The sequence below is a fragment of the Drosophila grimshawi genome, unplaced genomic scaffold, assembly GCF_018153295.1.
Source record: "Drosophila grimshawi isolate 15287-2541.00 unplaced genomic scaffold, ASM1815329v1 contig_848, whole genome shotgun sequence".
Lineage (NCBI taxonomy): Eukaryota > Metazoa > Arthropoda > Insecta > Diptera > Drosophilidae > Drosophila > Drosophila grimshawi.
The window spans coordinates 2,245,001-2,270,000 of record NW_025063692.1 but is presented as its reverse complement, the minus strand read 5'-3'; the positions used below and the strand labels follow the sequence as shown (position 1 = coordinate 2,270,000).

Below are 25,000 nucleotides of genomic sequence, written 5' to 3'. Positions count from 1 at the left end.
ATGTTGTTGTTGTTGTTGTTGTTGTTGTTGATGTTGTTGATGTTGTTGTTGCTTAGCCAGCCACAAAGTCAATACCCAAAAAGCCCATGCAAACCAAACCCATTTGAAGCTAGTCAAAGACGCACATTTCATTCCGTGCTGTAAGTATTTATCATTTTTTAATGACAACACCTTTGCCGAGCAGCCGCCTACGCAAACCATTAACAGCCATGCCCCTTACAAAAGGGAAAGCCGAAGCAGACGCCGCCGCCGCCGCCGCCGCCGACGCGGCAGACGAAGCAGAAGATGCACCAAAAGATGGAGACGATGAAGACGAAGATGAAGTTGAAGATGAGGCTGAGGATGAGGATGAGGATGAAAATGGTTTTGGTCGTAAGTCAACTCGAGCAGAAAATACTTGAGCCGTAAGAGGCGAAGGATGTTCATTCCGTTTGCCGTCAACAGCTATTAACGGCCCACGGTCCATCACGGAGACGGAGACGGAGACGGAGATGAAGACAGAGACAGAGACGGAGACGGAGACGGAGACGTAACACGTGACAGTCTCCCTTCCCGTTCGAGTGCAAAATTCAGTTAGTTGCCACACATTTTGCTGTCATAACTTATTTATTAGACTTCAAATGTCAAATTAGCTAAAAAGCAACTTAAAGCAATGACGCCTAGTTGATGTCCCATCCCCATCCCCCTCCCCCACCCACCCCCCACTAGTTGGCGTTGGCAGTGCTGCCCTTGCGCTCGGCTCCTCTGTTCATCATCGCTTGGGCAAATTGACGGACATTTTCTGTTTGTGTCTCGCTCTCCTTCTGCGCTCTGCTCGCATCTGGCAACTTTGCGCCGTTACTTTTATTATTTAATGTAATTTCATTTAATGTAATTACATTAAAATGCGTCCAACTCAACTCAACTCAAGTCAAGTGTGTTTGCTGTTGGTCTTGGCGTGACAAAAGCAACAATAACAACTTATTTCATAGTTGAAATACATATTTGCTCGAATTTATGTTACCCATTACCAAATTATACTAGCAATATACTAGACACAAGTTTGTGAATCAGCAACTTTCACTCTCAAACATCAATTCATATATATTTTTGTTGCATACAGAGAAATATTTAATATCTGTGAGTCGTGAGTCGTAGTTTTGTATATAAATTTAATATATGAGATAAAGCTACAAGAAACATTGTTTAGCAGCTGGAATTGATCTTTATATAAATATATATATATATATTGATATCTTTTCATGTCGTTTATAATTTCACATAGACTCCTTAAACATGTCAAAAATTCAGATAGTTATAGCTATTTATTCCCTGAGTTAAATTTAATTAAAATGATTTACTTTTCAGATATTTCGATTTTTCGGTTTGATTTGTTTATCATAAAATTCGTTGCATCTGAACTTAAGAGATTCTGGCTAGTTTTCCCTCTAAAAACTTGGCCAATTCACCGCAATGGGCAATGTCATCGTAGTTGTGTTTCAGTTAACAACATTGTTGTGCGAGCTGTGTGTCTACTGGCACACAGCACTGTCTGCAGCATTTGATTGACTGAACGCTCTTAGCGGTTTTTGCTTTTTGCTTTGTTTTTTTTTTGTTTTGTGTTTGCTCTTGCAAAAAAAGTTGTTGCACGCAGTTCTGTGATTGTTTTGCCTGCCTAGTTCTAGATTTTTATGTGGCGCGTGCGTGTGGCCCAGCCCCAAATCGCATTCGCAGTCTTCAGTTCCAGTTGTAGTTCTAGTTCGAGACCGAGTCCGAGTCCGAGTCCGAGTCGACCCTCCATCAAAACTTGCCCGACACCCCTTCACCGCCAGTGCGGGTAGTTAAAAATGCAAAACTAATTAGTTGTTCACAAGCAGAGAAAGATAGAGAGAGAGAAAGAGACACACAGAGAGAGAGAGAGAGAGAGAGAGAGAGAGAGAGAGGGTATGCAAAGCGAACGTAGGCCTGGACACGACATGCTCTTGCCCCACAGGCTCAGTTCTTGGCCTTGATGTTTGTGTTTTATTTCTTCTGGTTTCATTATTTTTATTTTCTTTTTTTTTTGCTTTATTTTATGTTTTTTTTTTTTGTTAACAGTGACAGGAAATCTGTTTGTGATGCTTTTGTAGTATTCAAATTGCACGCATCTAATAAAAGGAAAGGCAACTTGATTAAAATTCATTACTTTAATATGTGAAATGTTATTGCAAGTTTCTCAAATACAAATCAAATCTTTAATTCAGCATAATTGATTTTGTAAAATTTGTAAAGAGGAAGAGGATTTAGATTTGGACCGTTCCACTGAATTATCAGCAAATGCTTAATATAAAATATTACAATGAGCTATTCTAGCGTAAATTTAGAGTCCTATTTTTATGATATCAATAAAATTAACATAAGAATTTATAAGAATTCAGCAATGTTATTTGATGTAAGTGGAAGTAGAAGAAGACCAGGCGAAAACTTTCGGATAAAACTCGGTTGATTTGCAAACGGCATGTGGCACTTTATCGTCTGACACAGCAATTTCATTTGTATAAATTCTCTTGAAATTTTCTTGTCTCTGTTATTAGCTCAGGCTACGTGGTTGTTCCTAAATCTCAACAATATGCAATATGTATGTGTTCGTGTGTGTGTGTGTGTTTGTGTGTGTGTGTGTGTGTGTGTGTGGATTTTACGACTGGAGTCAACTTGAGCAACTCTTTCAACCGCAATGTGGGCAAATGTGGGCATTCCACGAAAACCCATTCGGAATGCCCATAGAAACTGAAAATATGGGCCTATAAAAAAGCCATTCAAAAACTTTTGGCGGCATCCAGCATTTGTTTTTTTTTTTCTCTGTTTCTGTTTCTTTTTCTTCTCTCTTTTTGTGTTATTGTTTTTTTTTATGGTCATCAGTCGACAAGTCGGCGATTCGATGCGGCGACTCAACGACTCGGACGACTGTTTAAATCAACACAAATTAGACAATTTGATGAGCTGACGACTAACGCACACTCAGCCAGCCACACACTTGCCCCTCCACCCCCTCGCTGCTGCCCGCTGCCGTCACTCTGGCATTTGAGTGACCAGGCCCCATTCATAAAAAGCTGAAAGCGCCAGAGAGAAGAAAACAATTAACGGCAAATAATTTAATTTGCTTACTGCAGACAACAGTGCAACAACAACAACAACAACGAGCAAAGGAAGCAGAAGCAGCAACAACAACAACAACAACAATAAGAATAACAACAACAAAGCGATTTCAATGCGAAGAAATAAAATTAAATTTTTTATAGCCACGCATATTTCTATAGTCCGTCCCGATTTCATTCAGTGCGATTCTCGCTCGCTTCGGGATGTTTCTCTTGATGTTACTTATTGTTGAGCACACACACACACACACACACACACATATATATATGTATATATATATACAGCTGCGGTCAAAATAATAGTAATAGCTATAATATTAATGAACAACAAGCAAATTAAAGTGTTTAAATTCAAGTATTATTTAAATTTATCATTATAATAGTAGTGGAATAATTAAGTTAAGTTTTCTCAGCTTTTCCAGTGGCTAAATAATACTTCTAAAAACTAGCTTTGATGGCTAGTTAAGTCTTAGTTCGTTTGGTAGTTGGAAAACAATAGTATTTTAAAACGATGCCAAATATATTGAAGATTTTGAAGAGGTCTCGATTTATATATTTAAGAAATGCTTTAAGAAGCAGCAGCAGTATTATTTTGACCGCAACTGTATACCCCGCCCCCACTTTTTCCACTTATCATTCGCTGAGCTGCTGCTGCTGCTGCCGCTGCTGCTTAGTGTTATTTTGTTGTTGTATTTGCTTTTGATTTTATTTGTTTATTTTGTTCACGCATTGCTTGCTTGCACATACCGCACCACATTCCCTTACACCCACCCAGCCACCCACCGTTCACCGTTCTCCGTTCACCTTTGCTTCGACAGTTTCGAGTTTCCAATCTCTCCAGCCCCGCCCCCGCCTCATCAGATTGATGCGGTTGAACGCGCCTTTGTCGTGCATTTTATTTATCTTTATTTAATTTTTAAGCAACTTTGACAGATTTATGCGTTATTGCGGCGTAAATTATTGCATACTTCCACAACGAGAATGGATCTCTGGACCCTCAGCAAGCAAACAAACAAGCAACACTCACAAACACAACAGCAACATCAGCAAGCTGTGTGGGTGTTGCGGCCTCTGTGTGTGTGTGTGTGTATGTGTTTGTGTGTTTGTGTGAGTGTGTGCGACGCTTGGGGCGCAAGGTTGAAATTAGCCAGCGTTTTGATAATGCTCTTGCCCTGCTCCGCACACCCCCGACTAACCCCCCGGCCCCACCTACATTTGCTACGAAAGTTTTTGGGGCTGTGGCACAGTAAATCGCGCTTTATATATGGCAGCAATTTGATGCCCCAATGTTGCCATCTCTATCTCTCTCTCTCTCTCTCTCTCTGTCTGTCTTTCGCTCTCTTTTTGTCCTTAGCCACAGAAGACCAGAGGCAATCTAATTTAATAAGGGAAAGAGCCCAGCATGCTCGTATGGTCGTAGAGTACGGCCGTGGCTAAGAGTATTTCTGTTGGCGTTGCATGGCCAGTCAGGTTATTGTTAGTGCCGCATAAACGTAAAATTTAACATTGCTACCAAAACCCCCCCCCACCCCCTCCCATTTCGCTCTGTGTATCTAGATCTGTGCACATGGAATGCATAAAACGCGGCAGCGGGCAAAGCGCAAAATAAGTGCAGCAGTTCTCTATGTGTGTGTGTGTGTGTGTGTGTGTGTGTGTCTGTGTGTGTGTGTCTGTGTATATGATACTTTTAAGAAAATGGCTGTCTTTTCTGCATCCATAACATGACAGGGCAACTGTGTGTGTGTGTGTGTGTGTGTGCTGGGAGGCGTGACCATATCTATGTGGGGTATGCCATATTCACAGACAAACATTTTATGATTTTAACGGCATAAACTGCAATGTTCGCCCGGCTACCATCATTCTCCAAATACATTTCGACGTGGCAGGTAAAGAATACAAAAGAATATACACACTAAAAGGGGCAGGTATGTGCATCTGTGTGTGCATCTGTGTGTGTGTGTGTAGCCTGAATCAATACGTATACGTAATGCATACTGGTATTGGCAGCAACATGAAGGAAATGGTCAAGCATCTGCCTGCAAACTGCGAATGGGGCCAAAGTCATGTCGTATTATGGAAATTACAGCACAGGAAACCAATTCAGCATCAGGCAAAAGAAAAAAAAACAAGCTTAAAGTAAATCAAAACTTATTCAACTAAAACCTAAAGAAATTGAAACCCTTTTTTTGTCGTGTATTTTTCAGCTCATTTGATTTATTTGCTGTATCGAAACTGACAAATCTTATATTTATCTGATATTAAATTAAAAATAAAAAAATAATAATAGATGCATAGAAAGTTGAGTGTGTTCTTAAAGGATATTTATCTAAATATATATATATATATATATATAAATGGTATACTAGATATTGGTTGAGTTGCGTTAATTCTGGCAACAAAAAAGCGTTTTTGCCACAGAATGGCGAGCATAAAAACTAACGTGCCACAGGCCACACGCTGCCCTGACATAACCAAGCAGCACCACTAAATGCATAAATGTATGATGTGTATTAAATGTGTGTACAACACAGACAGTGTACTGTGTACAGTGTGTACACATATCGATGGCATCATTCAAAAAATAAACAAAACGAATCTTGAGAAAATTGCAAATAAAGCGGCTGAAGAAACACAACAACAGCAAAAATCAAACAGCAGAAAGCAGAAAACGATGCTTAAGCTTTAGAGTTGCTTCGTCTAGAAGACCTAATGTCGCACAGTGAACACCAGCACCCCGCCCCTTGTCTGGGGTCCCCTTTACCTTTGTGGGCGGGCAACCCAGCTACCCCAACGACCACGTCTGGCTGCGGGAGCCAAAGCCAAAGCCAAAGGAAATGAAATATGCGCATAAATTTCATATCGTTTTTATGATTTTTCTGTTGCGTTTAAGTTTGCTTTTGCCTTGTTTTTTTTTTTGCTTTACACTTTTATTGGTTTCCCAATGGGTTTTGGCGTTTTTCTTGCGTTTACACACACGCATACACACACACACACACTTATATATTTAAGGGAATCGAAGGATGAAAGCTTTTGGAGAGTTGTGAAATTTGAGGTTTGGGCGGCGGTTTCTTTGGGCATAAGTTTGTTTCGTTGATTCGTTGACGCAAATGCATTTCATTAGTGCCAACTTTCGTTGGGTTGAATTAAGCTTTAACATTTCATTGCATTTGGCGTGATGGCCAAAAGCAGTCGGTTGGGCTCCTTGTTGGGCTGCTTGGGTAATCAAACCAAATGACGATTCTATTTACGGCTCTTGTACGTGTGTTGGCCTTAGTTTAAGAGTATCTGCTCGATTGTTGTTGTTGTTGTTGTTGTTGCTGGCGTGTCCCTAATAGATCTAAGTGTGCCATAAAAATGTGAATGGAAGAAGCGAGGCACCTAAGTACAGCCGCAAAGAGGATCCTTAAATCTTTATAACTCATATAAAAATTGGAATGTCGTCATGGATTGCAACCACAGAACAACAACACTAAAAATCATGACCATTATCTGATGGGTAACTAATCAAGTGAGTCGTCTATGACGACAATGTTGATTACTAAGCCAACAATTGAGTAGAGTTCACATTTGCAATAGCTAGAGCTGAAAGGATTTCAAGTGACCAAGGAGAGCACTTGGCGAGTGGCGCAAAGTGACTGGGTTGACTGGGAATCCAATCAAATCTGATCAGAGTTGTGACAGCAAAACGAACAATAAATAATCAAATTTGCACGATTGCATCTAAATTGACTATGCTTATAATGGGATCAAAATTTGTTGCTTTCTAGTTGCACAGCACCGAAAGCAATATAAATCGAATTGAAGCTGAAATGGGCTAAAGCGAAACTAGACACAAATATTGTGAAACTTTATCAAGCTCAATATTTTGCTGACTAAATACTGGGAACAAATTTTGGATCTCAGATTGAAGCAACGACTGGCAAGTAGGTCAACAAAATAAGCAATGAACTATTTCAATTTCAACTATTTGTCAATTGTTAATTTATCCAACAACTATTCTGGCATAGAATATCTCAAATTTACTTGTGGCTTGCTTGTGGCACTGTACAAGGTCTCTAAATGCTGTAAATTGTAAACAGCCTGGTCAAAGACATGACAATCTGTCAAATCTACAACAAATTGGTTATTGATTATGACACAACACAACAAACACAAATACAAACACAAACACAACACACAAAACACAGAGCACAAAGCACAGAAAACAACACAACAAACAGCACATAATTGACAGCAGTCAAACCTAATGATTTATCTTGTTAGTGAGGACAGCAGCCATGAAACATAACCACCCACTTTAGGTGAGGTACCAGCATTTTTGGAGCCTGTATATATCTCAGCAGTGCAATATCCTATTACCTGTATCCCCTTTATATCTCAGTGTATATTTGAATGCCAACACAAAAGTAACAAAAGTTTGCTCAGCTCTTGCGGAGAATAGTGGCATAAGTGGCAACTAGCGTGTGGGGGTGGAGAAGGGGTCGTATATCTTATAAGTTTACGAACTAATGTCACTGACGATCTCTGGCAACTGGCAACTGTCAACTGGCAACTGTCAACTTTGAGCTCGCAACTGGCGCACTTTCAAAAGATGACGTTTGAATGAAAAGTCTCCACGAGGAGTCGCTTATTGAACGAGCTGGCAAATACGAATACATGCCGCATGCCACATGCCACATCCCACCCGCCCCCCTCCACTTGTGAGTAAACAAGTTCTTCTTTGGGGCAAAGGAATTTCTCATTTACGCACCTTTTGAATGTTGTTAGCGGAGAGGCAAAAGTCCCTTTAGGCTCGCAAAGCACATTTCATGATGTCTGTTTTGAAGGTTCGCCCCTGAAGAATTGCCTGGACGGTCTGGGCGGGCAACATGTCAAAACAATAATTATATATATACAAAAGTCGCACACTAATTAGAAACACACTCAATGGGAGCGAGCAACAAGGTGCGACTGCTGCACACACCAATACCCTGTAAATAAAAGCAAATCTCTCTAAAATTGTATTCCGTTTAAAGGCAGCAGCAGTCAAAAAAAAACATCTTCTGGCATCATCTCTGAATTGATGGCTAAGAAATGTTCAGATTTGCCGATGAAGTGGCTGCTACAACATTTCGTTTCATGTTACACATGGTGCACGCAACAAGCAGTAACAGTTTTGTCCACCCAACCAACAATATGTGGCAAATGGTTTTGTGCTCAACCCAACCAAAATGCAAAACTGGCCCAAACAAACTGTAATAACTGTAATGTGCATATGTTGCGGTCCGTTTATGAATGACAGCTGATATGGGTGCTTCAAGCTATTCGCAACTCGATGTATATAGACTTTTATAGCTCTATCTCTCTCTCTCTCTCTCTGTCTCTCACTCGCTCTTGCTGTCTCCTTCTCTCACTTTCATCTGTTGTGGTAAATGTTTTGTGGCCATGTGCTTCTGTCTCTGTCAGTCGGTTTATGTGTTTGTATAATTGATGGGCATTCATTTATTTGAACAACAGCAGCAACTCCAGCATTTGCCACATTTATTCAGTTGAGCAACTTTTGCTCTTGGCATGCTGCATGCAACCAAAGTACAGTCCCGTATTAACAGCTTTAACTATGCGCTTCTCAGCAACAGCAGCCGTTTGTGATAAACGCAAAGCAAATCAATTTCAACAAGTTTAGTTCTATTATGTTAAAGCATCAACGATAAAATATATCCGATATACGATATATATGTATATAAGTTTGCTGCAGATACTATCTATGCCCGAGCCAATCCCATCGAGTACCCATATTTAATGACAGAAAGACAGAAGCGACAACGGAGCTGGGCAGAGACACCAGGACTCAGACAAGCCAGATGGCTTTGAGGTGGCTATAATCATAAACGATTTAAGCAAGTAATAACAATGGGGAAGAACTGGCTTAGCATACTCACCGATCTACTGGCAGGCCATTATAAACTGAGAAGTCACCTAACTAAACCACTTATAGTAGCAAACCCTGCATAGGTTTTGTGAAAGCAAGGAAGAATCCTCAAGGCACATCCAAGCAGAGTGTGGCGCCCTAACTAGGAAAAGATGCAGCTTCCCAGGGCTGCATGTTATGAGTTGCAAACACATAGAAGCCCGCAACCCAACAAAGGAGCTGGGCTTGATGGAGGAGCTATAGGCTCAGAAGGGGGCACAATAGATCTAGTAGTTCGCGTTGCAGCTATCCCAATGTTTGTTTAATTTTGCTTGATGTATGATCATTAGTTTAGGACTTGCGGGGGGAATCTATCTAGGTGGTGCATAAAGGCAAAGTAAAGTAACAACAGCATTGACAATCGAAGCGAAACTTAATTCAAACGCGCTGAAACTTAAGCACACCAGCAACAGCAACAGCAGCAGCAGCAACAGCAGCAGCAACAGCAGCAACAGCAGCAGCGGCAGCCTTCTTTGTGGTGAGTGGTAAATGTCGAATAACGAATGACATAAGAACAAGACTAAAGCTATTCTACTAAGACCGTAATCCGCTTAACAAACTGTCTCCCTACCCCCTTACCCCGATAACCCCCCTGACCCCGCTGACCCCTTTGCGACCCTTCCCGCAATTACCTATGTTTCCCGAGTTTGGGTGGCGTAAGTCGTATTTGTGTCAGGGCTGCTGAGCAAGCTTATAACAATATTTTCTCGCCTGCCAGGATAGTTAACGTGTTGCCTGCCGCAAAGCAAACAAATTAACTAACGCATCCAACTGCAACTTGCAACTTACAACTTACAACTTACAATTTGCAACTGGCAACTGGCAACTTGAACTCCATACTCCAGCGGCAGCCAATCGCAAAGTTGCCGTAAAAGTTAGCTGCAGCTTGATATGAGAGTGCTTGCCACACACATATATATATATATATATATATATACATATATAGTATAATGCACATTGTCACAGACGCGACATTATATAGTGAGTGGTATAACGTTGAGATGATGATGTTTGCGCTTGTGGCAAGTTTGCCACTGCTGCAAATACCCTGCTTTTAAAACAATCAGCGAAGAGAGTGCAACATTATAAAGCTGAAGGAATGCAAGGATCAAATGAAAAAAGAGAGATAAAGCAATTTTGGCGCATATTGAAGAATATCAAAAAAAAGAAAATAGAAAGGAAAACTAACTGAGAATATTGAGAGAATCCTGAAGGCATCTGCTAAAGATATTTGTGAAACATAAACTCTACTTTCAACAGAGTGGTGCAGGGCATCTGTCAGTCAAGCAAGGACTCTCTCTCTCTCTCTCTCTCGCACTCTCTCTTTGTCTATGTCTGTTTTTGCTGTTATTAGAACTGCAGTTGGCAACTGCAACGCGTGGCAAAGTTAAGTAAAGACAAAAGACAAAAGAGACAAAAGCCGGCAAAAGTTTCACTTCAAGTGCTTTGTTTGCGAGGCGATGCGCTTCCACCAAAAGGGGTGCGGCGCGGGTATAGGCGTTGTATGTGTGTGTGTGTGTGTGTGTGTGTGTGTGGCAAAAAACTTGGCGCCCGTTGGCAATGTTTTTCACTTTGTTCACGCCAACTGTCATTGCAGGCATAGTCATTCCACTCCGCTCCTCCCTCTTCCTTGCACGCTCCTCCCTCCTGCCCCCGTTTCCTCCACCTCCAGTTGCTCCTCCAGACTCCAACCGCTTCTAGCCGCTTTCAAGGCAATAAAAAAATAATTTAGCAGCTTTTTTGTGGGTCCCCGTTGTGGCGGGCTTCCGACAAAAAAGGCATTTGAATTATAGACACTGTTCAACCGAATCCCTCAGATCCTTAGAAACAGTCGACCCCGCCCACACTTGGAGTCTAGGGTCCATTTTGAATTATGTCGCTTATTTTGTGCGTGTACAATTTATAAACCATTCGCGATGCCCATTTTCCATTTCCCATTTCCCATCACCCATCTCCCATTTTCTTTTAGCGGGCGAGTTGATTGGGGTCTTGATTTTTCACAATGTGCGAAATGTGAATGTGTCTTTTGTTTTTTTTTCTTTACTTACGAGAGGGAGCGGGCGGGGGGGGGGGGGGGCAGCTCTAGGCCTGATTTTTATGCGTATGCATAAAGAAAACTTTTCAAGGTCAATGGATAAAGTTTTGGTTTTTTTTACTGCTGCTGCTGCTGCTGGTGCTGCTGCTGCGTCCCGGTCTTTATTTATTTATCTATGTGTTTTTTTCGGGGTTATTGGGAGCGCGCATCTCTATTTATATTCGCACTTTGTTTGACTGAGCACTGTCCCCCCCCCCCCCTCCATCCCCTTCCCACCTTGCCAAAGTTGGTGGGGTTTATTCTATAAATATTGCAGACTTTTATCTGCTCGCAGGCTATGCTCGTAAAGCTAAAGTTATGGGTCAGCACCGGCGGCCAACAAAAAAAAAAAAAAAAAGTTTTCACTTTTATTGCAAAAGCCCTCGAATTTTATTTCCTAATCCCCCCTCCCCCCTCTGCCCCATCTCCAATTGCTCGGTAAACAAATACTTGAAAACCGCAAAATAAGTAAAATCGCCCAATTGATTTTGGGTCTAAATTTTAAATAAATTTCCCCAAATCGGTTTCAGTTGTAATCAATTTTGAAGCCGTTTGATTGACACATTAAATAAGTCATAATATTTTTGACGAGTTTCTCAAGAGTTTTCCAAATTCGAGTTGAGATCTTTGATTCAATATTTTGTTTAGATTTTGCTTATTGGTGTGTTGTAGAACAGTTAGTTCTTATTTATTAAGCTCATTAACTATTAAGGATATATTATAGTTCTAAATAGTTTATTTATTTTTCTTTAAGATATAAGTCAAACTAGGTCCAGCATACCATAAAATATAGAAACAAGGACAGAAACTCATAATCCATATGGAAAAATATCGATTGCAATTCACATAAATGTATATGTTGGGTCATTCCCATTATCAGGCTGGTATGAATGTGGTTTCCACTTGAGGTCAAAAAAACCCACAAGCAAATTACACAGATAACATCAAATTACATAAGACGTAAAGTGCTGTTGAGCTGTTTTTAAGTCCTTTTCATCAGAAGTAATGCTCTCGCCGTAAAATTACTTAACCATAGCAAATGATAAATGAATTAATACATATTTGCTGCATATATATATATATATATATGTACAAGCAGAAAATAAATAAAAAATGAAATGAACACTAAACTTTTTACAAAAGTTGCAGTTGACTGTTGCCAGTTGGTGCTGCTTCAAGTTGCGCCACGCTGCATCATGTTGCTGCAAAAGCCTTTCTGGACACTCAAAGTGTGCCAAACGAGCGTAACACTCGCCAGTTGCCACTCGTCGTTGCTGCCACAAGCCACTTAACCCTTTGATGGACAGTCTCCACAGCAGCAGCAGCAGCAGCCACAAATGAGGCTGGACGCATGCGGCAAATGGGGCCAAAAGTACTGCCAGAGTTGGTCTAAAGGGCAAAAAGGTTGCAATTGTTGTTGTTGTTGTTGTTGTTGTTGTTTTTCTTGTAGTTGTTGTTGTTGCAATGTTTACACAACTTTTGGGAGGCAACCGCAAAATCTGTTATTAGTGTCAAGTGGACTTGTGAGAGACTTTTGTGACCTGACCGCCACCATAGCGCTGTCTCGCTCGGATTCCATCTAGCCCAGACTGCCGACTGCCGACTGCCGACAGTCGGAAAACAACTTTTGTGCCGAGAGATGTTGCAGAAATATTAAATTTGTGGTCCAACGACTAGAAAACTGTACTGTGCACAACTCAACTGAAAGCTGAGCAAACGAAAGCAATGACGGCAGTGGAAGAAACTGAAAGGCATATATAGTTAGAGAAGTGAGAAAGAACAGATAGACAGCGACACACACAGAGAGAGAGAGAGAGAGAGATATATAAACATAGAGAGAGAGAGAGCGAGAGAGATAGATGTCACTATGCTGTGCGGCAGTTGATATCAAATTGTAGCTCTAAGTTCAATTTAATCGCCGCTCTTCACAACTCTTGGGTTTTCAGATGTCCAACTTCCGACGTTGACAGTTGAGCAAGAAAGTTTAGCAATTGCACTGATGCATTTATATATATTTATATATATATATAAATCAATTTAAGTCAAAAGACGAAATGTGCAACTTGTGAAAACAAAAACAAACAATGTAATCTTAGCGACGCTCATTCAAAATAAGTCATAAATAACTGGCAAGTGCTTTTTAAATTCAGAACAGTTTAAAAACATATTAAAATAATTAAATCAGCTCAGATATTGCCAATTAAATATGTGTGGTGAAGGAGTGCTTTCAACTTGTAGAAAGATGTTGCCATTTATGGAATATTAATCAAGGATAAATGTTATAAACTTTAACTAGCAACATTTTCATGTTTCCTTCACTTTTCAGCTCTCGGGATTTGCCAACGAATTACTGAAATTGAATACATAAAATTTAATGAATTTAACAAGTAACTTTGTTATTTTTAAATTTAAATTTAATTTTTGACATAATTTAAATCAATTTGTTACTTCTAGAATTCTTTTGTGTCGACTGACTTTAGCTAAATACAAAATAAATAACTATAACAATCTCACAGAGTGTACATGAATAAGTCTTAAGGAGTCAGAGATATATATATGCTCTTTAAATCTGTTATGAACTCAACCCAACCCGTTTCATATCGTACACATGAAAAAGGTATGCTAATAAGAAGGAGTATACATTTCAATTGCATATTGTGTAAGCTGCTCGGCATTCAATCAAAATGCGTCTAAGCCGATGACAACGAACGAGACGTTGTCGTCAACAAAAGCAGGTCCAACAATCAGCAATGCCAATGCCAATGCCAATGCCAATACCAATGCCCAATGCGATACTCGCCACAGACATAAGCTGCAATAAGAATAATACCTAAGACGAAAATCGAAAGACGCAAAAATATCAAATATGTGTATTCAATGATTTGTCGAGTTCAAGGCGCATTGTTGTGGTGTCATCAACAAAGCACTTTGAATGGATTGTAGCTGCCCACATACCACCCACCCCCCCTGCCAACACTCCACCTTCTGTAACCCCACACATAGGGGAGGGGGGAGCGGGTTCGACACCACTTTGAGCTGCTCTGAGCCGCTTTTAGTCAAATAGAAGTAGAAATGCGAAACCGTTTTGCTTGGCCTTTTCTGTGGTCTCAAATGACGTCGACGACGACGACGACGACGACGACGGCTACAAGAGGATGATAGCTGGCACTGGTGGTGCAGGTAACGGGGGAGGGGGTAAGGAGAGGGGGGTGGGGGGAAGGAGTGCCAGCTACGGCTTTTGAATTTATGAGCGTATTTAATTAGCCAACAGAGCAGCGGCAAAAAGCTCTCTGGCAACACTTGGCCACAATTTGCTGTTGTAAAGGACGAAGACATGGATGTGGATGTGGATGAGGCTGAGAATGAGGATGAGGACGAGCACAGGAGCGAGAGCCGGCAGCTGTTGGCTTTGATTGATTGATTGAGGCATTGCCTGAGTGGCAGCTGAAGTGCGGCATATTTGATTTGGCCCTCAAACACTGACGATGACGATGACGATGATGCTGCCTAGCAGCATCAGGCCCCCCAAAAACCGAACCCAATAACAGTCCAGGCTCATGAATCCGACTAGGACTTGCAAGCAAGTCTAGGCTGCTTGGGTTTGGTGGGTGTTCGATTTTTTTTTTTTGGTGGCTTGCCATTTCAAATTGTGGCTGATTTATTATACGTTAAGACAACAGATTTTCTTGGCTTGTGCCACAGCACCTAATACTCCTACCCAATACTCCTCCTCTATTTTAAATGTGTACACTTCAATTTATTTACAATTTTATACATAGAACTTTATATATATATATAGATAAATATGTATGTGTGTGTGTGTGTGTGTGTGTGTGTGTGGGTTTATAGATTCATCTTAATATCGAGCAAATGACTTGTAGTCATTTAGCTGACGTCGCCTGTGAAGTGGAGATGCTGCTGGGGATGCTGGTGGTGGGGGCTGAGACCTTGACTTATGGAAAGCTATTGCTATGAGTTTGCACAGGAGTTTTTCATTCATTGATTTAAGCTACCCACGCATGCAGAGCCTCCAGTGAAAGCAGAACTCAAATAATAATGCCAAATAAAATTAAGAATTAAACCCAGCAAGCTCATGACCCGTAATACCCAATACCCATAGCAATATACCCTGTAATAATACAAATACCCTGCGCAGATAAAATTGATTTTGATAACCTATTTCTCTGATTAATTTGGTTATTTTTAATAAGCTTTAGTATCTGAAGTAAATGACTAGTCAATTGCAGAGTAAGTCTTCTGTCTGTTCTGTTGGATAAGCTAGAAGTGAATGCGATTCTGGATGAGGATTGGGGGAAAGGGGCTGTCGGTCAGTTAAAGGGGCATGTTTATTTGCATGAATTGCTCACCAAAAGAATTCAATTCAAGTTAGGCAAGTTCGTTGGAAAATTACTTATTAATGAGAGATACCAATCATACTATAATTTTATATTAATGACTTGTGTGCCCATTTTAATTAAATCAATTTACAAATAGATTCTCTTTCCAATTACTGACTGCCAACTGGGCTTATGCTATAAGCGTTCTGTCAGCTCACTTTTATCTATCTTAGCTTATCTTGCATTGAGATAAACCTTTGCCTTAATCTCTTAGTTAACTGTTGTGTTCGGCTTTCAAATATAATAATAAGTTAAGATTCTCAATAAGAAGTAGTCAAAGTCCCGAGTATCTAAAGTTGTAAGGTTATCAGTGCGTCGGGAAAATAAATCGTTTGTTTTATATAGTCACTAATTAGGTTGTGAATCCAAGACTCGTCTTTCACTGCAGTATTATTCTATTAATAATAAACAGAACATAATCAATCCTACATATTATATTACTAATTTCTACACATGCATGTCAACAGTTTTTGCAAACGCTCCCAACTTATTGAAAAACATGTTGCTTTTATTATTTTGATTTATCCAATCCATAACCATATATATATATATATATATAGGAATTCCCTGTTGCGCTGTGGGAGCTGTTGACTGCAACTCCTTGGGCTGTGCTTTATCACATCGAGTGTCCTGTCGCGCCCTCTCCCCCCCACCCCTCTCCTCTCCTCAGCTCTCCTGTCCTTTTCTATCTTATCCTGTGTCCTGTGCTGTCTGGCGTGTGACGGTGGCGCTGTCCACTTGCTGGCGCTGCTGCGTTGGACCATAATTTTGTATTATTTATGTTATTTTTGTGGTTTATTTATGAGCAATTCCCAATACGACAGTGGACCCCTCACCCCCACCCCCCCCACAACACCCCCCAAACACACACAAACCCCTGCCGCCAGCAGTCGCAACTTTTCGCAGCCTACTTTCGCAAGGAAGAGGGTGGGCTGCAAGGCGTGGCATGCGCCTTATCAATGGCTGCGGCAGCCTTCTTAAACTGACTCTGTTGGTGTGTGACCTCAATGTGTGTCTGTTGTGCGTGGGTGTGTGTATTGTGTGCGTGTGTGTGTGTGTGTGTGTGTGTGTGTTTGAGCTCGTTTTTCACAATTTTTGTCAAGAGCAACAACATTGCAAAGAGGAGGTTATTTAAATTAATTTCTGCGGTTGCAATAAATTTGTTTTGTCTCTTTGTTGCTGCTCGTTGATTTCATTTTTTATTTTTATTTTTGTATTTGCTGTTGTTGTTGTTGTTGTGTTTTTTTCGTTTGGCAGGCAGCTGCATAAACCGTTATTTACAGCCTCTTTTGGTTTTCTGGGCAACGGAAAAGGCTCACGGCGCCGAATCTTGTCCCCAATATCTGGTCTCTGTCTGCCTGTGTCTGCCTGTGTATGGGTGTGTATGGGTGTGCGTGTGTATCAATGTATCGATGAGGGTGGAGGTGGTGCAGGTGGTTGTTTGGTTGGCTGGTTGGTTGGTTGGTTGGTTGGTTGGTTGGTTGGCTGGTTTTGGCGGTTGATTGTGTAGGTTATTACTTTATTTATTGGCCATCAATATTTAAAGGTTTAATATTTGCACAACGCGTTCCTTGGTTTTCTTGGTGCTGAACGCATTTTCAGTGAAATGAATTTCATAACTTCATTTTGAGCCCCCCTTCACACCCAACACCCACTAAAACTTCGACCTGGTCTGCGAAAGTGGTAGGCAATTGAAACTTTTTGGTAAGCCTTTGCACCAGCACTTTTAATGCCATTAAAAATAACACACACACACACACAAGCACACACTCGAAATGACCGCAAAAGTGAAATTAAAAGCAAATTAAATGCAATTTTCAAAAAATAAATAAATGAGTTAATTGGGGTTAGCTGTTAGTTCGTGAGCCAATTATACATTAAATAAGAGAAGGGCTAAACAAAATATACACATATATATACATATATATATATATATATATATATGTTTTCATTGTTTATTTTTGCCTTGACTAAATTATAAATATAATTTATTGGAGTAGTCTTTAAATAATATTATTTCTATTGTGGCTACATTTGAATCACTCTGCTGGCCATATGCTTATGGCTGATTAGGTAAACTCAACAAATAGACACTTTATTTCAACTCAAACATTTAATGATAATTAATGAGACACATCAAATATTAATGTTTACGTTCCTTTTGCTTGCAGGTCAGTAAAAATCATCTGGAATCAAACACACATCAAATACAGAGATATAAGGTGAATAAATCAAAAGCCGAAATCGAAATGGGCAAAGTTGATATCATAAGCTGAATAAAAAAAGAAAATTATAAACTGGTGTTGAGTGCATATCAAATTCAATGGAATTTCAATTTCAATTTGAGTTGATCTAAATTGGAATTACGTTTCGGTTGCTTGCCACAAGCGCTCTTGCCAACGCATTTTGGCCAGCCAAATTCCAAATTGAAAATCAATGGTCATAATGCAACCATCTACATAATGCAATCAAATAAATGCATAATGCAACAATAAATGCATTCAATTAAATGCACGCACATTGAAATCAATACCAGTCGGCTATGATGCCGATATATATATATATATATATATATATATATATATAATTAAATGCATTCAATATTTATATTAAGTTGTTCAAGTGCCAAGTGGTCAGACTGTGTCTGTAGCTGGGTGTGTATTTTTTATAAAATTCAATTATTTATTTTTTCTCTTTATTTTTTATATACCCTGTGAAAAGAAAAAAAAATATAATATTGTATTTACTGAAATTGTTCTTTTTTTTCGCTAATACCATACTCATACTCAAAAGAGCCATACTAAAAATAATAGAATATTTATTTAATAATTGACATTGACATGTTTATGAAGGGCATCTGGAAGTCGTGCATCTCAACTGCTGTACTTTCCATTGGCTCCAGTCACAATATAATGTTTAACAATATTTAGTTGAATTGATTTTTAGATTTTGTTTTATGCACTTGCTGGTTTTCATTAACAGCAACATCGACACCAGCAACAACAACGCCAACAACTGCCACCAACTGCCACCAATGACGTTGTAAAAACGATATCATACTTTGTATATGTAAATGTTGTACGTGCTGCAAATATCAACAAACCCGCAAAAAAAAGGCACAATCTCTGATTTAGTTGTAACGCGAAACAATTCATATACTTTTCAATATACTCTTGTGGTAGTTCAATACTCTTTTGCTTATATTAAATAGAGTCCTTCAAGTAAATTCCTTTAATTTAATTCGTAGCAGGCTTTAACAACAAGCTGACTGGCGACTGACATTATAGACTGATCTACAAAAAGATATGAAGAAACGAGTGAATTTAGCTTATGAGTTGATTGCTTCAATGCGTTGCACAGTTTATAATAATTCGCGAAAACTCTACCGAACTCTACAATAAATTTATTGTCAGCACTTCAAAATGGATGCTCCACTCTCCGTTTTTTTTCTTTTTTTTTTTGTTTTTTGCCACACTCTAGAATCAGGCAAGGGTATATTTATTTGCATACATATGTAATTGGCATATTTTATAGAGCTGCGGTAAAAGTAATTAAGAACACACATTAAAATTTATATCTTTTTTAAAAAACACATTAAAATGTGTACTTTTTTTTTGTAAAATATAAATGCTGAAATTTATACTTTTTTTAAATTAAAATGTTAAATACTACATTTTTTTAATTTTCTTTTTTTGTTTTGTGTTTTGTGTGCGCTTTAGATATGAGATAAACGAATAGTTGCAATATTTTTTATCTGATTCTTTTGTTGAGCAAAAATTTGGAAAAAAGTTTGGCTTGGCAACGATTTAATATTATTATTATCGTGGAACAAAGTGTGTGGGCGTGGGAAGGGCGGGACTGAAGTAGAAGAGATCAGTTGTTTCCTAATACTTCAACTAGTAAATCTTCTGCCCTCTTTTTTCTCAAATACAGCTCAAAGTTTTGAGCGCTACTCAAAGCTAGGTGGCGCTTTCAGTTGTACACAAATATTGAAGCATATAATTGAAATGTTATTTGGAAAAACCTGATTCACAGTTGCTTGAACCCACCGCCCTCACACTGCACACTAATTATATAAGAAAAAATTTTGATTTGTTTTGTTTTGTTTGAATTTTTCTTCTTGTTGCTGTCTTTGGCGACTTGAATGAAAATTGCGGAAATGGGAAATGAAAATGATAAAAGTAAAAAACATATAAAAGACACACACGCACACACTCCTCCTCTGACTGCTACCCGAAAGCACTTCCTCTCTCCTGTGACCCGCCACATGGCTTGCTATGTCTACTAAGCATCGCCATATTAAAATGACATAAATCGGCAGCATTCACGTTAGCATAGCACATTTTTGGCATGCCATTGACTCACACACACACACACACTCACAGATGTAGCACACACACACACACACACCAGAGACACAAACACGTACATTGTGTGACTCTTAGAGAAACGTGCGTCTGCATTGCACTTTAGACAAGACAGAAAACTGAAAATGTGCAGCGAGTGCTCAACTTTTGAGCATCCTATAAATTGTATATGAAATATGGCATAATAATATATAAATGAATAAATAAGTTATCAGCAGTGCAGTCTATATTTACTTATATTTTATATATTTAAATAAATCAGTTTTGGGTACAGAACTAAAACTTTACTTTACTTAACAAAGCTAAATAAGATTCGATGCAAATTATTGGCTTTAAAATGAGACAGAAAATTAAAATTGATATTGCTTGTGATGAGATTAAGTCAATTTGAAGCAAATCTAATTTGTATCAACACTATTTGATGACTAACTATGAATACATGCCGAGGATCATTAATCGCAGCTGTCGCTCGCTGGCAGCCAGGCAAACTCAGCATGAGTTGTTGATTGGATGGCATATTTGATATGCGCTTGTCATTGAAGTCCTTACGATGCGCGTCACAGACCAAGAAAACTTGGCGACGAGCTATGTGGCAGGTGGCTGGTGAGGCGGGTGAGGCGGGTGAGGCAACTAAGGAGTTGCCGTACAGAAGCCAGCTCGTTTACTTTAATCATTTTTTTTTTGTTATGCATATTTTATCTAAGTTTTAACACTTTCATCAAATTGCGAAGGCAAGAAAAAAAAAAAACAGATATAAAGCAAGAGTTTATCTGTGTGTGTGCGTGTGTATGTGTGTGTGTGTGCGTGTATGTGTGTGTGCTTGTGTGTGTCTATTTGCCTCTGCTTCCGCTTGTCGGGTTTTAATTAAATACAGCTAACAATGTACATTCTCATTCATTGCAAGAGTTTTTGCTACTAGTTGGTTACTTAGTGCCTGCCTGGGCAATTTTTCACCCCCACTCACGTTACACATGCCCCTCCCACATTTTCAGTTCAGGCCTCCCTCCTCTGGGCATATTACTCCCCCCCCCCCAGCACCTTTCAACTGGTGTTGTCGTTTTGCCCTGCATTACACACCAAAAGCCCTCGCACAGTTCACATTTGCTTCGCTTACACACTCGCACACACATGACCCAAGCCTCTGGGTGTGTGTTACCCACACACACACACACACACACACACACACACGCACACACACACACACAGACACACACACGCTGGCAAAGTTTGCTTCACTGCTGCTTCTTAGCAGCATCGTATCCTTGTAGTCCTCGTTGGGGTTTTAATTAATATTTTTCTGCGTTGCATACTTGCCGGCGTCGCACTCTTCTGCCCATATGCAATCATTTTACAACACTGGCGCCAGTGTTGCAGCTGCAACAGCATCTCGTTACCTGTGCCCACACACACACACACACACACACACACACACACAAAGAACACAGCTAGCATTGGTCAGGGCCCAGGCGATATAATTTCAGTTATAAATAACCCAGCCACTAAGTACAATTTCCACATAAATATCGCTTAAAACATTGCAAACAGGATGCCAAGCTCAGCTGGGATCGAATACTGTATGAAAAGAAAAATTGTTTACAACTCTAACAGATTTAATAGGTCACATTTAGGTTAAAGGTTGACACACATAGGCCATTTGCAATGAACAACAAATACTGGTAAAAAAGGTTACTTATACTGGCACAGATATAGATGGTATATGGTAAATGCATATTTTAAATATTACAAATCAGATTTGATGACTAACAGCTTTCATCTTCTCGCATTATTGCTCGTTACACGCTGTCAGTATTCAGCGATTACTGTCAATCGTTAGCGATTAGTTAATCGCCACTTGTATTTAATCGCTTCAGTTACTCGTTATTCCGACTACTCGCAACTATGATCGTAAGGCATTATTACTTGATACATAAAGAAAGGCATTATTTTATTTTTATTACTTTATATAGTAGCTTTATATTGCAACTTTGCAGCACTCGTAACTTTTTCTTCTTTCTTTTTCTTTTTTTTTTGTATTCCACAATCGAAGCCAAGCAATCGAAGTGAGATCATAAACTGTACAATATTGCACATATTGCCGCCAGTGGCAACAAACATGGCAGTTGAAATTGAAGTGGTAAATAGATGAGCACTAAGATTATATAGACACCAGACCCGTAAACCCCATTAAGCCAAGCAACGGTTACTTTGCAAGTGGGTCAATGCCTGTCGTGCAACACTTCTCGCTATATTTTTTTAAACATGCTGCAGCTGTAGTAGAAACAAGTGCCATGTTCTATTTGGTTTTCTGTATATATATATATGTGTGTGTGTGTTTTATTTTTTTGATGGCGAACGTGAAATATGAAATGGCCAATTGTGGGCGCTCGACTGGGCTGGGCTGGGCTGGGCTGGGCGTGGCACAGCGTCAAGTGTGACTGTAACTGTGACTCTAACTGTAACGGCGACGACGACGACGACGACGATTGTCACGTTTGCAACAAATGGCGCATGGCACGCAAAGTGCAAATGTAATTCGTGTATTTTACTTAATTTCATGTTACGTGCACAATCGTCCATCGCAGCCAATCGAAACCTCCTTCCCTACTCCCCTACCAATGCTGGTGAACCCCTCCAAACGCTTTGCCAACCCTTTTTCTCAGATTTTTGCTCTGGCTTCGTTTTCAATGTTTTGTTTTTCGTGTGGCAACTGGCAACTGGCAGCAGCTGCAATTGCAGCGTTTTACCTGGCCACAACCAACACAACTACAACAATTACAGCTTAAACTCTTCAAGTTATTTTTTTTGCACTCACCCCCCCACCCTTGGTCTCAACTCCCAACTCTCAACTCCCAACTTACCCGCTCAGTCTTGGGCTACTTTGGGCAAATGCTCTTCCACGCATTTATTAGCATTTTAATGCTGTGCCATTTTTTTCACATTTCGGCAAATTTTCAACGCTATGAGGCGAGAGTTTTAATTAAGTTTTGGTTTGGCTGAAGGGGATGGGTGGCATTTTGGGTATTTGGCGGCATTAGCAGTGAGCGTCAGCAAAAACTTTTATAATTTTACTTGCTACACTTTATGGCAGCTTATTCCAAGCTTTTTGTTCTTGTTGTTATTGCTGCTGCTGTTGGGCAAAATTGCAATTTGATATGCTCTGCGGAAAAAGAATTTTCATCAGTTTTTGTTGACGTCGATTTTCAAGTGTCAGAAATAAAAAAATTTCAAAAAAGAAAACGATAATCGGACCATTTGAGTGCACTCATTGCTGCACTCACAATTCACTCAATAATAGCTGCCATGAATCATCGGGCGGCATCCGTTCAAATTGATACAATTTCCAATTTGATTTGTCAGCAAAGCGCTGAATTCGCATTTCCATTTCGAGTTCGCAGTAAACTAGAAACACCTTGTTTTTTGTATTTATTTTTGCAATTGCTATTTTTGTTGCTAGTTTTGTTGTTGTTGCTGTTGCTGTTGCTGTTGTTGTTGACACTTTTGAACTGTGAACTCAGGAATACAGTCATCAATATGGTTTGCCATTTAAGTGGTTTATTCACCATTGATTGAGGCCATTTAACAAAAGCTGATTCGCATCAGCATTTTAATATTACTCGTTAGTGTTTGGTCGTTATTTTTATTTACATTTGGGACTAATAGTCGTTGCTCTACTGATCTGATACTCGTTGCATTCTCATCATTACTCGTTGCTTTGTCAATTTCTACTCGTTGAATATTTACTCGCTCATATACACGAACTCGTTGTTCATTGTTTTTTCCAGCTTCCTATTTGTTACTTATACTCTTATCGGCTTCAACATCTGTGTGGACACTCGTTATTCGTTATTCGTTACTCTTTATTTTTATTTACATGTCGTTATGCCTAATAAGCTTTCTGTTTGGGACTAATAGTCGTTGCTCTAGATATCTAATACTCGTTGCATTTACCAGGCATCTATACTCGTTGCTTTGTCAATTTCTGCTCGTTGTATATTTATTCGCTTATTTACATCAACTCGTTGTTAATTGTGTTTTCCTATTTTTATTTACACTTTTTGCTGTCTCAACATCTGTGCACTTGTTCTTCTCGTTCACTTACATTGTCACTCGTTGGCAATATTGTGTCATTTTGTAGCAAACATGTGGGACAAGTAGTTTTTGTGGTTGCTAAACTTGATGTGGCAAACTCTTCACATTGATTGCGCATGGTAAGGGGAGCCGGGGAACACCCTTACAATATGGCGGAAGCCATTCAAGTGCCTCGTTTAGCATACATTCTGCAAGTCTGTCAGGTCAGGCAAAAAGTGCGCATTCACCTCCAAAGCTCAAATTAACAAATTTCAATGCGAATAATTGTGACGACAATAAGAACACAAACAACAGCAACGATTGCCAATTTGTTTGGCGTGATTTTTGCGTGGTCTGCAATCGAAATGTGCGAACATTATTGTCTCGATTTTCATTATAAATGCTTAACCGATATCGGTTCAAGTATATTTTGCGGCCTTTCATTTGTTTCATTTGTTGATGTCTGTCACAGATGTGGTTGCCGTTCTGGTTGCGACTTATCGTTGATTCAGTTGCATTCGTTTGGTTTGTCAGTTTTATTTATGATAATCAGGCATCAATATTCAACGAAACGACAAATTAGCTAGCCGACTGCTTGCTACCCTGTTATCCTAGTCCGATCTAAAACTGAACACGTTTTACAACTCATTTTCAGCCATCTCATCTGTAAAAATGTTCATATTACAATTGAGCACTTTTCTGCGTGGTTTTCATTAAAATTTAACTAGCGAATGTAATGAAGTTAATTGTTTGCCATATATACCCATTACCATCCACATAATTACAGGGTATAAGCATAATGTTGACATCAATTCTGTGGTCATTTAATGAAAATTAAGTCATTAGGCCGCTTATTGGATATACAGTGTCCGATGACATGCTCTCAAGCTGACACAACACACACAACACACACATTCTCATATATAAATAGAATAGCATAAAAACTATCGCAACAATGTAGACAAATTGATTTTCACGCACTTTTTGTCATTTGGCTTTTGCCATTGTTGTTCAAATTTGTTGTTTTTTGTTGT

At 39.4% G+C, this 25,000-nt stretch overlaps 1 protein-coding gene and 1 long non-coding RNA gene across 2 annotated transcripts in view; both read left to right on the top strand.

The window, feature by feature from the left end:
* The window catches only part of LOC122322848, a 142,404-nt gene that overhangs the window by 94,141 nt on the left and 23,263 nt on the right, over positions 1–25,000 (top strand). The window lies entirely within an intron of this gene.
* Positions 102–674, top strand: LOC122322847 (glutamic acid-rich protein-like). The gene is made up of 2 exons (XM_043216236.1): positions 102–372; positions 445–674. Exons 1-2 carry the CDS (start codon positions 162–164, stop codon positions 531–533), a joined length of 300 nt encoding a protein of 99 aa, XP_043072171.1. The 5' UTR covers positions 102–161; the 3' UTR covers positions 534–674.

Coding starts and splice junctions, on each gene's coding strand:
- LOC122322847 (XM_043216236.1), top strand. CDS start 162: ATGACAACACCTTTGCCGAGCAGCCGCCTACGCAAACCATTAACAGCC. Junction 373..444: donor GGATGAAAATGGTTTTGGTC/GTAAGTCAACTC, acceptor TGCCGTCAACAG/CTATTAACGGCCCACGGTCC.